Source organism: Bos mutus, chromosome 14, assembly GCF_027580195.1.
Source record: "Bos mutus isolate GX-2022 chromosome 14, NWIPB_WYAK_1.1, whole genome shotgun sequence".
Classification (NCBI taxonomy): domain Eukaryota; kingdom Metazoa; phylum Chordata; class Mammalia; order Artiodactyla; family Bovidae; genus Bos; species Bos mutus.
Window position 1 is genome coordinate 21799839 of NC_091630.1, and position 17374 is coordinate 21817212.

Consider the following 17374-nt stretch of genomic DNA (forward strand, 5'->3'; position numbering starts at 1 on the left):
GAACTGTGGTGTTGGAGAAGACTCTTGAGAGTCCCTTGGACTGCAAGGAGATCCAACCAGTCCATTCTGAAGGAGATCAGCCCTGGGATTTCTTTGGAGGGAATGATGCTAAAGCTGAAACTCCAGTACTTTGGCCACCTGATGTGAAGAGTTGACTCATTGGAAAAGACTCTGATGCTGGGAGGGATTGGGGGCAGGAGGAGAAGGGGACGACAGAGGATGAGTTGGCTGGATGGCATCACTGACTCAATGGACGTGAGTCTGAGTGAGCTCCAGGAGTTGGTGATGGACAGGGAGGCCTGGCATGCTGCGATTCATGGGGTCGCAAAGAGTCGGACACGACTGAGCAACTGAACTGAACTGATGCTGGGGAAGATTGAAGGCAAAAGGACAAGGGGCGGCAGAGGTTGAGATGGTTCTCTGGGTTAGATAGCATCACCGACTCAATGGACACGCATTTGAGCAAACTCTGGGAGATAGAGAAGGACAGAGGAGCCTGGTATGCTGCAGTCCATGGGGTTGCAAAGAATTGCACATGACTTAGCAACTGAACAACAGCACAAAACTGGATTTCTACCACCCTTTCTCAAAAGTGTGAATACATCCCACATCTAAGTGAGTAAGTTGGGGCAGATTTGCCTGCCTTGAGAACATAAGTGCCTGGATTTTACGACATGTTTTTAAAATCCCTCTTGGCCTATTTACCCAGGGGAAGAAATATAAGCTCAGCTTCTCTGCATACATGAAGGATCACAGCATAGACCAGGAAGCATGGGGAGGGAAGGTTTCATTGTAGCATCTTTCAGCCACACCGATTCCATTTAATGCCCTCAAATCCTGTGTTCCTTGGTGTGATTGGATAATTTGCATTGGAGGTATTCTAAGGTTGAGTATTCTATTTGATTACATGGGGTTTGCTGAGAAATCTGATTTCCAAGAGTTTGGAAGCAGATGTCTCTCAAAAAATTATGCTTTTGAATCAAAACCAACCTCCCAGACTCCCAATCCCATTAGTTAGGAGAAGATACACATGACTGGATAACAGGATATAAAATGAAATCTAAATGTTTATTAATTATACTAAAGATCTAAATGCTTGTGAATTACAATAGAATGTAAAATCACAGAGTTAGCGATTTTAAAATAAATGTAGTCATTATAAAACTTTAAATGGGAAAGTGATTTTTAAAAATTCAAAGTAAGAAATCTGGTACAAGCAAAGATGACATTTTAAAGTATCGTCAATGAATTTTCACACTGACTTTTTATCTCACAATAATATTCATTTATATCTTCAATCTTACACAGCAACAAAGTCACAGTAAGAAAGACAGCAATTGCTTCTGAAAGGAAATCAAAGAAGCCTAGAGAGATTATTTTTTCAAAAGGATCTTAGGGAGTTGAAATAAGGCTTGCTTCTCCACGGGTTGACAGCATTTAACTGGGATGGGAACAGCAGCATCCTTTTCTCTGATTTTACCTTTGAACAGAATAAAAGGAAATGAGTGTAACATTCTCCCTCACAAAGAGATGCAGAACCGAGGCCTAACCCCCAAGAAATGTTATAATCAAAGTAAACACCAATCTTGCTCCTACAAATGCTGGTAATAGCATGTTACGCCATTCAACAGAATGTCTTCCTCTTGCTAATCTTCCTCTGAACTTTTAACACAATTTTCTTGGATTGGAAGAATAATTCCAATCATCAGGAAATGACAACAAAGCTGGAACTGTTGGCTTCACAGCATTATTAAAGACTTAACAACATTCAAATGAAAGAGAACACGGCTGGGAGTACACAGCACCCCATCACAGTCTCAGGGTTTATGTCAGGAAGCACAGGTTAGCATAATGTGCAAACCAGCAATGCCTAACTGGATTTGTATGTAAAATGAATCCTTTGACAGACAGTGTCCCTAATTAACACAAACACCTCTCCCTGTCCGTCATGTCAACCTCTTCTGTAATCTTTTGCTGATGTGACATGTTGCAAATCTGAATATATATTACACAATAAAAAGAAAAAAAAACATGGAGGCTAGTGAAGTTGCAAAACAAAACATGTAGATTTCATGAAGTCAATAGAAATGATGTTAGAGAAATGTTTAAATCACAGCAAAGCCCAACCAAATAGGTACCTGGCAGAGCGGGACCAGAAAACAACTGAAAAAATAATAATAATTAAAAAAAAAAAACAAGAAAAAGAAAATTGACAAAGATGATGATCATAGGTGCTTGAAGAGGACAGATTTGAATGCAAAAAGAGAAAACTGATGAAGCACTCAAATTTTTTTTTTTTAATGACCATATCTGTAATATTATTCTAAAACTAAGTGTGAAATAAAGCTTATCATATACTATCAAATAATTTTCCTGAAAAATTACACCTAAAGCAACATTCGATTCATTTTTCACTCATTCTAGCTTCTAGAAATGGTTGCCTTTACAATACGAAGATTCATTACTTCCAGATAAAGTCCTAATCAGTTTATACATTTTGACTATAAACTTGCACTCTTGGTATTAAGTAGTAGCAACCTTCCTCAACAGCAGGGCCCTCTGTGTTACCAGCCTCTTGCTTATATCTGGTTTTGCAAGCCTCTGTGCAATGTTCCCTAACATCTCAGAGAATAAATCTCCAGCTAGCTCAAGGCCTTCTTCAACTTGGGAGGCTCACCCAAGTGTTCTGCGTCAAGAGGTCTTTTATCAGTTTGCCCTTTGGCCAAACTATCCTTGAATCTTAAGTCACTTGGAAGTCTTTGACCTTGATCTTGGACTCTTCAACCGTTCAGGAAAAAAGAGATAGGCTAAGGTCATATGTTGGAGAAGGCAATGGCATCCCACTCCAGTACTCTTGCCTGGAAAATCCCATGGACGGAGGAGCCTGGTACGCTGCAGTCCATGGGGTCGCTAAGAGTCAGACACGACTGAGCGACTTCACTTTCACTTTTCACTTTCATGCATTGGAGAAGGAAATGGCAACCCACTCCAGTGTTCTTGCCTGGAGAATCCCAGGGACGGGGGAGCCTATTGGGCTGCCGTCTATGGGGTTGCACAGAGTCGGACACAACTGAAGTGACTTAGCAGCAGCAATGTCATATGTTGTGCTGCAGGAAACCTTGCTGTGCCCACCGTCCCTTACCCACAGCACGTGGCTCAGGGCTGGGCCTGCTTCCTGGTCCCGTGTGTGGAGTCTTCTTTGGATGTCCATGTGATGACTTCTCCTTTATAGGGTTCGCGCTTCACGGGGGTAGGTATGCAAGTCTGAAAGAGAGCATTTCATTTTTCTCTTGTGGTTTATTGACTTTCTGAATTCAAAGCTAAGTTCTGCTATCTAAATGAACTGTGAGATCAAAAACGAGGCAGTGAATTTATCATGTGCCTCGTACTCTTGACCCTTTCACAGAAATTCCCAGCGACTGCAGGTACCTGTGTCAGCCCACTTTCTCTGGCTGGGATTAAACTGCATCAGACAAAGGCCCAGGGAACACATGCTAACACCATTCTTTCCACCGCAACTTTCTCTGGGACCTCTACCATACCCTCCCACACTGGGTTCTATAACCACCGTACAGGCTTATCAAATGTTTTATCTTTTCTCGTGGCTTCAATCCCAGGTGTCTGTGTCCCCAGGGTTCTTTGTTGTACATGTCTTAAGACTTCCAGCATTTTGCGGCAGATTCTAGCAATCTGTGTGTACGTCTCCTCATTTTCCTGATCGTCTCTGCTTGTAACGGGCCTTCCACAGAATTTCCCATCTGGATCTACACCTCTCTGCTGGCCAACTGGGTAGCGGGACCCTGGATTCAGCCAGAGTTAATTCAGTGTTTGACCAGAGTTTTGAAATCAGGACTATCTAAACAAAGGGATTCATAAGGAGTAAATTATATTCTTCATCAGTGTGGAAACAAATTCCCTGACAGGTCAGGTGAATTGTAAACCACCATCATTAAGGGCATGGGCTCTGGAGCCAGCTTGCCTGGGCACGTTACTGTGCTTCAGCTGTAAACTGAGGATGGTAACAGCACTTAATTTATAAGTTGGTTATGAGAATTACATGTTGAGAGGATTAAATATATGTAAATAAAGCATTTAGAATAATGCCGAGTGTATAATAAGCTCTTAACAAATAAATATGTATGTGTGTATGTATGTGTGTATGTTTGTCTTATTTTTACCATCAAAACTAATATCTGATAGTGATCAACAGTGTGGGCTTTAGAGAAAGGCAGGTCTAAGTCTGAATAATAGCTTTGCCATTTACTGGCTACAGGAAACTAGCAAGTTAATAAGCCCCTCTGAGCCTACTTACTCACCTATGAAATGGAGGGAATAAAACCCACGTCCCAGGCACATGAGATTTCCCAGATACAAAGCATTTTCTTCATTCATTCAATAGATATTTATTGAGTACACACGAGCCCCAGGCACAGAGGATAAAGCAGAGAACAAGATGGAGACCATCCCTACAGCTGCAGAATTTGAAGCAAGCTGATCACTCAGTGAATAGGAAGACCCCTGACCTCTGCACACAAGTCCATGCCTCTGTCCATTTCCTGTGTCCAATGGAATGCTTTGCTGAACCTCCATTTCGGCTCACTGTCAGCTAAGTCCCTTCCTTCACCCTGGATCCTGTCATCACCTTGAACATCGACACAGAGAAATGAAACACCGACCTCTCATGGCTGCCACCCAGCCCCTGGACATCATGGTTACTTGGAGCCCATCAACACCTGAAACTTTACACTCACGTAATTCCCCACTCTCTGATCACAATCTCCCTTTCAGGTCTTAAGTCTCCAGGCTTTTCCTTCTCCTGGTTCACTTTCCAAGCCCAGCGGTATGTATAAAAACCTCAGACATGCAGCACAACCTGCAACATGAGTGTGCTCAGTTCTGTCCAACTCTTGGCTCCTTTCTGCATGGCATTTTCCAGGCAAGAGTACTGGAGTGGGCTGCCATTTCCTTCGCCAGGGGATCTTCCCGACCCAGGGATTGAACTCGAGTGTCCCATGTCTCCTGCATTGCAGGCAGGTCCTTTACCCCTGAGTCACTGGGGAAGCACACTTGAAACTAAAGTGATCATAAATTTACCATCTAAACTGGGACATTCTGAGTGCGTAAAGGGTACTAAACATAATGAACAGGCATAATCCAGGACCGTCCAAGCAAACCAGGATTTGTTTCCACCTTCCTTCAACCTTTCTCTTACCGACAATCTAAAGTCTCACGTCTTTCTCTTTTCTAGTGGTTATTTGCACTTGGCAAAACCCGTGGCATATTTCAGTTCAATCATCAGCTTTTTCACAGCCCTTGGAGAAAATGACATCAGTGGGCAGATAATCCGTGTCACCTGCCTTTGTGCTGTGTATTCCTCATCAGCTCCCCTTCCCACCTCCCGGTTCCCACAACAGTTCCTTTGAAACCTTTCTGTCTGTGGTTTTCATCTGTACTTTTTGGTCTCTCCTGGACTCCTTAGGGACAACACTGGTGATTTAAATGGGGCTGTCAAGTCTGGGCCCTACCATCCTCATTCAGGAGAGGGCTTGTTCCACAAGCTGGCTGCTGGTCCCTTGAAGGATCCTTTCCCTGGACCTAACTGCAGGCTCAGGGATGACTCAAACCAGGTGAATCAGGGTCCTTCCTAACATCTTTCTGCCAGGAACATGTCTTCTCCCACTGTGGCATGCCCACCCTCTTTTTTACCTAAACATCTGCAATGGACCTTCAGTAACTCAGCCCAGACAATCGTCAGCCCAGGAAGCTTTAACTCTCCCTGCCACATCAGAGTATCTTGCTTACCACTTTCTGTTTTTGTGTAATAGTCTGCCTCCTCCGGCAGACTCAGGGACAGTGTATTGCTCTGTTTCTCCATAACGAGTATTCAGTAAATAGTTGGCAAGTCCCTACCGAGGGTGGAGGGTGTTGGTGGGAAGAGATCCCTCATGAGAGCTTCTCTCTTCTTTGCGTCTGTTGTCCTGGCCAGAGCTGACTCAGTTTCCCTCATCTTCTTTTGTTCTGCTTCACCACTGAGCTGCTCCCCAGGTTGCACTTGCCCTTTGCACTTGTCTTAAGACTGCTTTCCAGCTGCTCAGTCACTGTACTAGCAAGGCCACGAGGCCCCTCTCAGCCTGGCTGGTCACTGTGGTCACACTGCCCATCCAACAGCTCTGACCCGACTGGCCAGGTGTCACTTGCACATAGCTTCCCTCTGCATCTGCCGCTGAGGCTCGGGATGGGCAGGGACCGGTTTCCCACCAGAATGGCCATGGCCAACGGCTACTTCGGCACAGACTGACCTTCTTTGGGGAGTTTTCTGCCACCCCACAGGTCACAGCCTTCCCCTGTATAGACAAGCGGACAGGGATCAAAGAAAAGTTCTGGTCTCAAGCCTTGTAGTCCTTTCAACCTTTTCATCTTTTCTTATCCTCGGACATGGTTACATAATCTCTCTTAATGCTAGACCCAGGTCTCGTTCATCTTTGTACTGTTTATCGCCCGGGGCACTGTACTCTGTGTACATTTTAGAACCTCAGTGATGTTCACTCTGATGAAATGGAAAGGTGACGGTGCCGATGCTGCGGAATGTGAAGCTGTCCCTGCGTTATTCCAGAGCTCAGTTGCCCATTTGTTTTCCAAGTAGACTGACACTGCAGCTCTCAGGAAAAGCAGTCATGTGGCTTCTTTCTGGTGACAAACGGCAAATCTCCATCTCAGCCTGGACATGGGCACTGGCATCTGGCATGCCCTCAGAGGGCATGTCCTAGGGGTGTCTTGGAGACTGTCCTAGGGGCACCAGCATCTGGCATAATTTCAGAGGCTGTCCTAGGAGTGGGAATCCAAATCAAGCGGGTTTCTTTCCCAGGTATCCAGGAGTACAGTAATGACAGGACTCCATCCCAAGTCTCCCAACTAAGGGCACACCTATTACTTAGAGGATGTTAATGCAGCATAAAGCTCACAGAAAGGCCAGGATGAAGCATCAGAGGGTTCTGGGTTGAATAAAGGAAGTAGGTCTCTTCTCTTCTTGTGTTCTCTTGGCTTTCTTCCAGCCTCACCCATCAGCTTTCTTCAGCTCTCTTGCTGGCTCTTACCCTCCTCAACCTCTGAAGGTTGACACCCCCAGAGCTCTTTCTCAAGGTCGCTTTCTTCTCTGGTGGCCTCAGACTTGTGGTTTTAAATCTTATATATGCCAGGATTTCTGAATCTTGTGTCCAGCCCCAATCTCTCCCAAATCCCAGACTTCTTTATCCAAATGGCTAATGACGTCCTCACAGGGAGGCGTAACTAGCATCTCAAACAGAATGAGAACTTAAGCAGCAACAAACTATAGCTGATTACAGTTCTTTGAGCCTAGGAACTGCTGTCTTAGTTGTACCTGTATCATACCCAGCACATGGAAGATGAAATAGCATCTGGGGCTTAATAAACATTTGTTAAGTGAAAGATTTCTTGACTGCGGGACTTTTTTTTTTTTCAAACTTTGTAGATGATATCGGGCGATAGAATCACCTGAGGGTAGCATTATCTACGATCACTTGACAGCTTTCTCAAGGAGCACCTCAAGAGACTAGGGTTCTGAATGTACAGCTTTGGGAGACTGACCTGGGTGGTGGCATCTTTCCGCCCTGTTACAGGCTGGTCAAAATTAGATGATTAGCCCAGGCCAGCAGTTCTTCCTGTCTTGATGTATTCACAACCAAATAGAAGGGCTTGAGAGTAAAACAGTTTGAAAGGCTATCCTAAGTAATACAGGAAACACGGATGGCACCTCACCCAGCAGGGTGCTGGTGGTTTACTCACATAGATGAGAGTTCAGTTTGAGTTCACAGTATTTAATGATGATTGTTACTATGATGAGTTAATAGAAAGACAAAAAAGAATTATATCACAATATGCAGTGCTAGAATAAATATTAATTGTAATCATTATACCTGCATAACTGCATTTTAGTTAGCTGATCAGGGGAAAGAGGAAACTTAAAGTTGATAGAAAATTTAACTGTATTGTCTGCAGAGAGTGGAATGCCAAGATGCTAGATTTTCTGATGAGCAAGACCATAGAAAAGAATCTTGAATTCCATGGAGTTCCTAATACAATGCTGACCATGGAGGCTAAGATATTAAAATAGTAATAAAGACAACAGAACTCCCAAATACCAAAAGCAGACGCTGACCTAACACCAAGCAGTTCCTTTGTTCCTTTGGAACAGCGACTGTCTGAGAATAAAATCCACACCTGGCTGGTGAATTTAGACAGGTACTCAGTACCTCATGAACGCCGAGGCTCTCAGAGGTCCTTATGGAACTGAGCTTGCCAAGGGATGGTGAATCACTAGACTCAATAGAGGTGATCTATAACAATGAAAATTCGCATTTTGATAATGTTTTATAATCCACCAAATGTTTCTATTTAATGTTCAAAATACTCTGTGAGCTATTTCTCCAGAACAACGTGAACACCTAATTGGTTTTCAGCAAATATTTACTGAGTGTTAAATGGTTAGATGAAATATGAAAAGAAAGCGTTTAGAAAGTCTCTGTACACAGTGATGTGCTGGTAAATGTTGACAACCCACCTTCCCTTTCTCTCGTCACTCCTAAAGCCCTGACTTAATGCACGTGCCTCTTTCTGTCCTGTAAATGCTCCCACCATGGCTGATTTCAAGCTACCAAACTAACATCACTGAATAAGGAGCTGGGGTGGGATACATACATGTGGCTCCAATATACAGCTCACCTTTTGTAAGTGTAAGTAAGAAGAGATCTACTTACTTTATTCATTACTAGCCATCCATCTGGGAAAATTAGAATTATATGGCAGTTGATGATGACTTCAATTATTAATATTTTCCTTGAGCTACCACATTGAGAAAGACATTGAAAAACTGTCATTTAAGAAATGGAGGACACCCATTTCAAAGATTAGATCAGCCATTCACTCAATTTTATCGTATCTAAATGGCAAATTATGTGTATAGATGCAAAGGTACAGCCAGTTTAAAAGCTTGGGCAGCAGTATTCTGAAACCATGCATGACTCCATGCAGCTATTCCTGCTTCTTCAGAAAATGCCACATGACTCTTATTTTACAAAAGAGATTGGGTTGCTTACTACTGAGAAAAGAGGGGATGATCGGAAGAATGTCTATACTTCCAAGCTTTGGTAAAAAAATGTAACACTCTAAACACACAAAAAGTCTAGAAATAATAAACCATTTGAGTCTAAAGAGCTAGCTTTTGGAGGGGGGTAAAGAATGAATCACATGTAAATTGATTTTGTTCTTTCAAAATGTTCTTGAACATCTCAGTTGCTGTTACAGTGGCCCCCATATGCATCACTGGTTGAATGCACAGATAGAAAAAGACAACAGTCTAAGGGACTAGAACATCTGTGGATTTTGGTACCTGCCGATTCTGAGAACAAAACCCCTACAGATACCAGGGACAATGTACTTTTTTTCTTCCTCTTTTATTTTTATTTCCCTGAATCCCCCAGTACTCTTCCATACGTGACTTTTTATATTGAATTGAAATATATATTTTATTATTATGTTTATCAAATAAAGTTTGATATTTCATCTCCTGATCCAATTTTTTTCCCTTAAGGATCCGCTGTTTAAATGTTAAAGTAACAATTTCCTGAAGCTGTCAAACTACATTAAAATGTCATTTCTCTCCTTTGGACTTCCTCTTAATATCTGTTAACAGTGACAGCTGCACAGCATGATACTAAGTTTTTTATTAAGTCATAAAATCATCGATAGAAATCAAGTTTACAGATAGCCCCACTGTTTGGGACAAGGCACTGGACAATCTTCTGTGCAAATTAATCTAAATTCCTGTCCATGGCCTCTGAAACTATAGTCTTTGTTCCTTCTATTTGCAATTCATCTATTTATCAACACCTACTAGATAGCAAGTATTGGGCATAAACAAAGTAAGTTCTTCAAAGAACTAACATTCTAGCCAGGAGACCAGCTGAGTTCTGGGACTGAGAAACCCTGGCATTTCTCTACAATCTGTGCTTTGGAGTCCAGAGTGGCGAGTGATTAATGTTCTTGGGAAGGATAACAGGTGAGCAGAAGTGGTGTGCGCACTTCCTGCTTGCCTTCAAACTCTTATCCTCACTCACGGAGAAGTTTGAACATTTTAAATGAAAACCAAGGGAAAAGCTCTCATTACTTCATGTGAACATAAAATCTAGGATTCTTAACAGCTCTTTTTCTTACCTTCAGTGTGATATGTTTCTTCTATAAAATTATCTTTGCCTAATGGAGATTTAAAAAAAAGATCTGAAACATCTCCACACAATCTTCAAACCTCTTTTTATCCACTTTATTTGATACTTTCTCCACATTAACACTTTTAAAAATAATGGATTCCTCATGATTTGGGTTTCACAATTATGTTCTTTTTTCTTGTTCTATTGAAATCCCATGGTATAGTGAGAATCTGGAAGGCATTACCACAAACCCTGGCTCTTATGATTCCTCACTGCTTAGCCCAGGGAAATTTTACCTAATTTTGCTGAGAGTCAGTTTTCTACTCTGTAAAACAGGGATGATGCTATCTCTCACATGGCTTGCTGTGCAGATTAAGTAAAATAAAAACTATTAATTACACCAAGTACAGTGCCTGACAGATCATAAGTACTCAGAACAACATATTATAATGACAACTATTACTTATTGTAAAAGCAATCATGGACTAAAATACCTTCAAAGTTGAGATCAGAAGAAAATATTAAGAAACTAACTCACAAAACTGATGGTGAACTCTGAAAAAAATGACACTGACATTAATTTTGCCAACGAAACACCCAACAATTGAAATAGAGAACTGATAAAGCCAATCATGTGGTGATCTTGGCTGCCTCAAACATTTTCCCAACAGGAGGAAGACTTAGGCAAAGTCAGTCTTTTAAATACAGTCTATCAGGAAACCTGGGTTCAATCTCTGGGTCAGGAAGATTCCCTGGAGAAGGAAATGGCAACCCACTCCAATATTCTTGCCTGGAACATTCCACAGACAGAGGAGCCTGGTGAGCTACAGTCCATGGGGTCGCAAAGAGTCCAACATGACTGAGAGACTAACCCTTTCACTTTTTCTGTTGGATCTACCACTTCTAAGTCTACGTTTCTGTTTATTCCTTGTATTACTACTACGAGTGTCATGAATGAACTAGCTTCCATCAATGTCTCTAACTATTTTTTCCCAAACCTAGTACAGAATAATTTACCTCCCATTAACTTTGGCCACCTCATGTGAAGAGTTGACTCATTGGAAAAGACTCTGATGCTGGGAGGGATTGGGGGCAGGAGGAGAAGGGGATGACAGAGGATGAGATGGCTGGATGGCATCACCAACTCGATGGACGTGAGTCTGAGTGAACTCCGGGAGTTGGTGATGGACAGGGAGGCCTGGCGTGCTGCCATTCATGGGGTCGAAAAGAGTCAGACACGACTGAGCGACTGAACTGAACTGAACTGAACTCACTTTAAGGGCTTCCCTTGTAGCTCAGTAGGTAAAGAATCTGCCTGCAGTGCAGGAGACCCGGGTTTGATCCCTGGGTTGGGAAGATCCCCTGGAGAAGGAAATGGCAACCCACTCCAGTATCCTTGCCTGGAAAATCTCAGGGACAGAGGAGCCTGATGGGCTACAGTCCATGGGGTCACAAAGAGTCGGGCATGACTGAGCGACTAACACTTACTTACTTAACTCACTTGAGTCAACCTTTATGTTTTACAGTATGTGATTTATTGCTTAAGCATATAGCTTTTGGAGTCAGACAACCAGAGTTTATGTTTTGGTCCTGCCATATATGACCTGTATGACATTACGAACTTTATTTCCTGAAGCTTCAGTTTCCTAATATTTAAAGTGGGGAAAATAATAAATACTCCCTCACTCACAGGGTTGTTACAGTGACAAGACCCCCTAGCACTGTGCTTTGCCTCAGTAAGAGCTCAGTAAATGTTAGTATTGCTGTAATTTACCATATGATATTTAGAAATACATGGAAACCTTATAGTTTCTACCTACCTGTCACCTGTCAGTGTCAACATTTACAAATTAACAAAATAAATGGCAACCTTAAATATTTTGACTGGAATACAGTAGATGAAGAATTGTAACATTCTGAGAATTTACAGCATTCCAGAGTACTTGTTTACTAAATCAAAGCTTTAGGAAGTGATTTTTAAAAAAGAAGAAGTAAGGATGAATCTTATTTATAACAAAGTCTGAGAATCCACAAGCAAAAACATTTCACAAGACATTAGGGAAGAAATCAAAGACACTACAAGATCCAAATGAAATGAATCAGAAAAGAGCTAGAGAACTTTGGAAAAAGAGAAATGTACTTTAAAATGTAAAAAGACAAGGAAGCCTTAGAACTAATACAAGTGTTATAAACTGTAATGGTTATGTAGTCAGGTTGGGAACCTTAATGAGTGAAGCCTGCAGATGAAAGTCATAAAGGCTGCCTCTGCAGGGCTCCGTCACCCAGCTCTAGCCTAGTCTTACCCTGTGAGATTGAAGGCACTGGTTGCCTTCCATCACTTCCAAACCAGCCGTTTAGATGATTTTAATCTGAAATTTTTGATATGTTAGTGTATTTAGTGAAATGAATTTTTTAAATTGTTGAAAACACTGCATGACCTAAATAAACAAACGTGGAAATGCAAGACATAGTAAAAGAACATACCTTTTAATACCTCTCTTATAACAACAGGATTATTACAAAGACTTTATTATAAATTCAGTCATCAAAGGGGGAAAACAAAGAGACAGAACTGATATTTATAGACCTCCCACTAGTGCCTTATATTTTACAATCTCACTTGACTCTTACAAACTCCTGGGGAGAAAACACTATCCTCGTTTTCGAGATGAGGAAGCAGCCCAGGGACGACAGAGAAGCTTGGCCACACAGCGAGGAAATGTGAAGTCAAGATAGAATTCATATTTACTTGACCCCAAACCCTGCCGTGAATGCACCTTGAACGTGAAAGTGAAAGTCGCTCAGTCGTGTGCGACTCTTTGTGACCCCATGGACTCCTGGAGAAGTCCATGGAATTCTCCAGGCCAGAATACTGGGGTGGGTAACCTTTCCCTTCTCTAGGGGATCTTCCCAACCCAGGTCTCCCGCATTGCAGGCGGATTCTTTACCAGCTTAGCCACAAGGGAAGCCCAAGAATACTGGAGTTAGTAGCCTATCCCCTCTCCAGCAGATCTTCCTGACCCAGAAATCGAACTGGGGTCTCCTGCATCGCAGCCTGATTCTTTACCAACTGAGCTATCGGGGAAGCCAGGATGCACCTTGCAGACCTTCAACTACAGGGAGCGTAGTTTCTCAAGGGGCAGTTGTTGAGCTTGAATGTCATGTTTTTGTTCGTAGGGGAGGCCACGCCTCTCACTGCTGCTCCCAGCCAATGACAGCACGCCACGTAACTGGACGCAGGAACGGGCTCACGGGCTGTCTGTAGGTTGCTCAACCTTTGTTAGTTTGTATGAGATGGTATTCTAGGATGCTCCTCACGCTGTTTTTTCTCCCTCTTTCATTCCCTGGGGTTGGGCTTGAGTTGCAGTCTGATGGCTCTCCACAGTCTTTCCCCCTTCCCTCCCATTTTTCTCTCAGGTGTAAAACGGTGGCACTTTTATCTTTCTGGATGGCTACTTGTGAGACGAGCCTGACTAACAGCAATTGCCAAAAGGCCCATAGCGGCCCTGAACTTGTCTAGGAAAACCCGACTTGGTCCATTAGGAAACCCTGAATAGGCAGTAATCTGCAAAGGAAAATGCATCCATCCAGTAATGATTTTTTCTTTGAAAGCTCTATTTATCCCTAACTTTTTCTGACATCCCAGGAATATGTTACCCCACTGTATGTGATAATACCAGCACCAACATCCAGGAGCACGTGACAGTCCAGCCCCTGCAGGCCCAAACTCACCTGGTCCCGTTGCTTGATCCGTTTGTAAATATATTCAGCAAACGGTTTACGAGGAATAAACTTCCCATCTCCTGCAGAGACACTGAAAACTCCAGCTTCGTATGCGACTTTGCCTCTTGAAATAGTCACCACGGGCACCCCATGGCAAACCATGCCCTCGAAGATGTTGAAGTTGACAGCCTGATGATGAGTTTTTGCCGAAATGGTCCTGATGTAAAAACAAAGATTCTCCTGATCATGCCTGGCTCACTTGACAAGTATGAAATATTAAAAGAATGGCTTAGAAGAAAATTTAGCAACTCTATTAAGCCATAGCTTTATTACTGGAACAAGTGACTTTAAGAATAGAACATAGCATTAACATTTCATTACAAAGTAATTACATTTTCTGAGAGAAAAACCCAGTAGATCACTCTTTATGGTGATTAAAGAGGTGGAGTGGGTGGAAGAAGGGCATTGTCTCTCATGTTTATGATTTTAAGTTATTTTTATGTATATGTTTAAAGAACAAAATACTAATTATAAAATATTTCAAATAGATGAGTCTGATGAACACACTGACCCAATACCCAACTCTACAGAATTTTAACTTTTTGCAGACACAGTTGAGGCTTCCTCAATACTTCTCCCCAAATTCCATTCCATTCCCAGAGGCAATAGTTAAAGGGTAGCTTTCAAGGAAAATCATATCTTGAATTTCTTTCCCTTGTCTGTGGCAAAACTGGAAATTTGAGCACAATATAAATAACAAAATATGTTAGCATATAATCCCTTAGCATATTTTGTCACGTGTTTGCATATTCATCAGCTGTCTCAGCAGTTTATTAATACTTCTCAATCATATACAATATGACTTCCAGGCTGGATATTTGGAAATGCTGGGTGTCTCCTTTCCCTAAATCACATTAAATGGAAAATGAAAAAGAAAATCTGGCAGCAGTGGATTTGGACCATACAAGCATAACCTGAAGTTTCTACAAGTGCTTGCTCTCAGGAATGGATTAAACAAAAGTGATTTGTAAAAAAAAATCCCAAGGTTAGGTCGAAGGAATAGCAGCTAACAGCTCCCCTGCAGTCCTAATCTGGAGGGTCAGAGCTGGGAAACTTCACAGAGCCACTTCCAGTGGAAATGAATGGGATCACACTGGCCTGGTCTTGGGTTCCAGAACCCCATACCCAACTACCTGTTGGGTTTCTACTCCTCAACACATCCAAACAAATTCTTGATTTTCCATGATGACTACAGTCCACACACTTGAATTTGCTCCTCTCTTGAATTTCTCATCTCAATAAACGCTACCTCCAACTATGTTTCCTCAATCCTTAACCATCATCAAGCCTATTGATTCCACCTCTTCCCCCAAAGATCTCAAACCTGCCCACTTTTCTCCCACTCTGTTGTCCCACTGAGTCATCTCGGTGACACCACAACCATCTCTCATCTGGACAACCTCAACACCTCTTCATGTTTCCACTCTATTTTTTTTTTTTTTTTTTTTAGCATTTTGTCTGTACTGTGCTGCATGTGGGATGGTTCCCTGACCAGGGATAGAATCCAGGGCATCTGCAGTGAAACCACCAAATCCTAACCACTAGGCCACCAGAGAGCTCCCTCCGTGTTTCAACTCCTACCCTTCTGCACTCCTCAACCCTCCCCACAAAGCTGCTCAAATTTTTTTTTTTTTAATGAGTATCACATCAGGTCACATTTCTGCTTGAAACCCTCACTAGCTCCAGTCTGTTCCCCAAAAGCCAAATAACTGTTTAAAAAGCCCAGATGATGATAACCACAAAAAAGAATCTGCTCCCAATGAGAAATATCAGCATGGAACAGAAAGAGAGGAGCTTCCTTATGCCAGGTGGATACTTTATGACATCCTATTTCATCTTTATAGCACTGCTTCAAGATAGAGAGTATTTTCTACACTTGACAAGTAAATAAATTGCGATTTAGAGAGATTATATAACTTGTCAAAATACCTATGACTACTTTGATGAAACTGCAACCTTTTTATATTTTTAAAATTAACTACAATAAATTTACTTTTTTAGTGGTAGTTCTGTGAATTTTGACACCTGGATAGAAGCTTTATCCTCACAACACTTTGGACACAAAACAGTCCCATCACCTCCCATAACTCACACCATTCCTATGTAGTCACAACTTCCCCTCCCCCATAACTCTTGGAAAACCCTGATCTATTCCCTGTTACTGTAGCTGTCTCTTTTCAAGAATGTCATATAAATGGAATCATTGAGTAGGTAACCTTTTGAATCTGACTTCTTTCATTTGGCATAACTGTTTTGAGATTCACCCAAGTTGTTGTGTGTATCAGGAGTTCATTTCTTTTTAATTGCCATGTAGTATTCCTTTGCATGGGCTTCCCAGGTGGCACTAGTGGTAAAGAAACCCCTCCCAATGCAGGAGACTGAAGAAATGTGGGCTTGATCCCTGGGTCAGGAAGATTCCCTGGAAGAGAGCATGGCAACCCACTCCAGTATTCTTGCCTGGAGAATCCCATGGACAGAGGAGCCTGGCAGACTATGGTCCATAGGGTAGCAAAGAGTCAGACACGACTGAAGCAACTTAGCATGCACACAAGCATGCACGCATTCCATTGTACAGATGCACTACCGAGTGCTTTTCCATTCACCTTCTGAAGGTCATTTTGGTTGTTTCCAACTTTTGATGATTATGAATACAGATGTCATAAAGATTCATGTACATATTTGTTGTGAGCTCTTCTCTACTATATATTCCCATGAGTGGCGTTGCTGGTTCATATGGCCAGTGTATACTGCCAAAAAACGGCTTTCAGTATCCTTAGCAATCAACTTACTCATATAGAGAAACATTAAAAGATCACTAATGATTGGCAGGTGGATACAAATACAACAACAATAATTTCAAACACTAAGGAGGCGGGAAGAGTACTGATCAAATAGCAAGTGATGTCATCAACGTAAGGAAATGAATAAAATAGTTAAAGGGTTAGTAGATATAGAATGAGTTATGAATAAGTTATGAGTTGGTGATAAAAGACGCAGACTTAAAGAAAATAAATCTAGGAAACAATATAAAGGAGATTTAGACCTTCAGGCTACAGTGACTTTTTTATGACCAACACAGTCTCTCTGATAGCGCCATAGTCTGGTACTGGGTTCCTGCTTTTCACAGTTACACTGATGGCAGAAGCTCTGGGGCTTATATTGTTGTATGTTACATAAGCATGTCTAGACTGATGCATTAGTAAGGCTGCTGTAGAGAGAAAATAAAATGCATAGTAATTCATGCTGAAATGGTTGTTTACGTACAAGATTGGGAGGCAAGAAAGAGAAAACCCTAAGTTATAAAACTTTATTTCTCTAAGCAGAAAGTTAAGAGTTACAGATGCTGTTAGGAAAATAATCTAACAGAA

At 41.9% G+C, this 17374-nt stretch overlaps 1 protein-coding gene across 1 annotated transcript in view; it reads right to left on the reverse strand.

Annotated features, from left to right (window-relative positions):
* Positions 1–1138: 1138 nt before the first annotated feature.
* DPYS (dihydropyrimidinase) overlaps positions 1139–17374 on the reverse strand; it is a 97755-nt gene continuing 81519 nt past the window's right edge. Inside the window, exons 8-10 of the mRNA XM_070382824.1 lie at positions 13956–14163; positions 3143–3264; positions 1139–1480 (exon numbers count right to left, since the gene is read on the reverse strand). Of these exons, the coding sequence (XP_070238925.1) occupies positions 3157–3264; positions 13956–14163 (316 nt within the window). The 3' untranslated portion in view covers positions 1139–1480; positions 3143–3156. The remainder of the gene's footprint in view (positions 1481–3142; positions 3265–13955; positions 14164–17374) is intronic.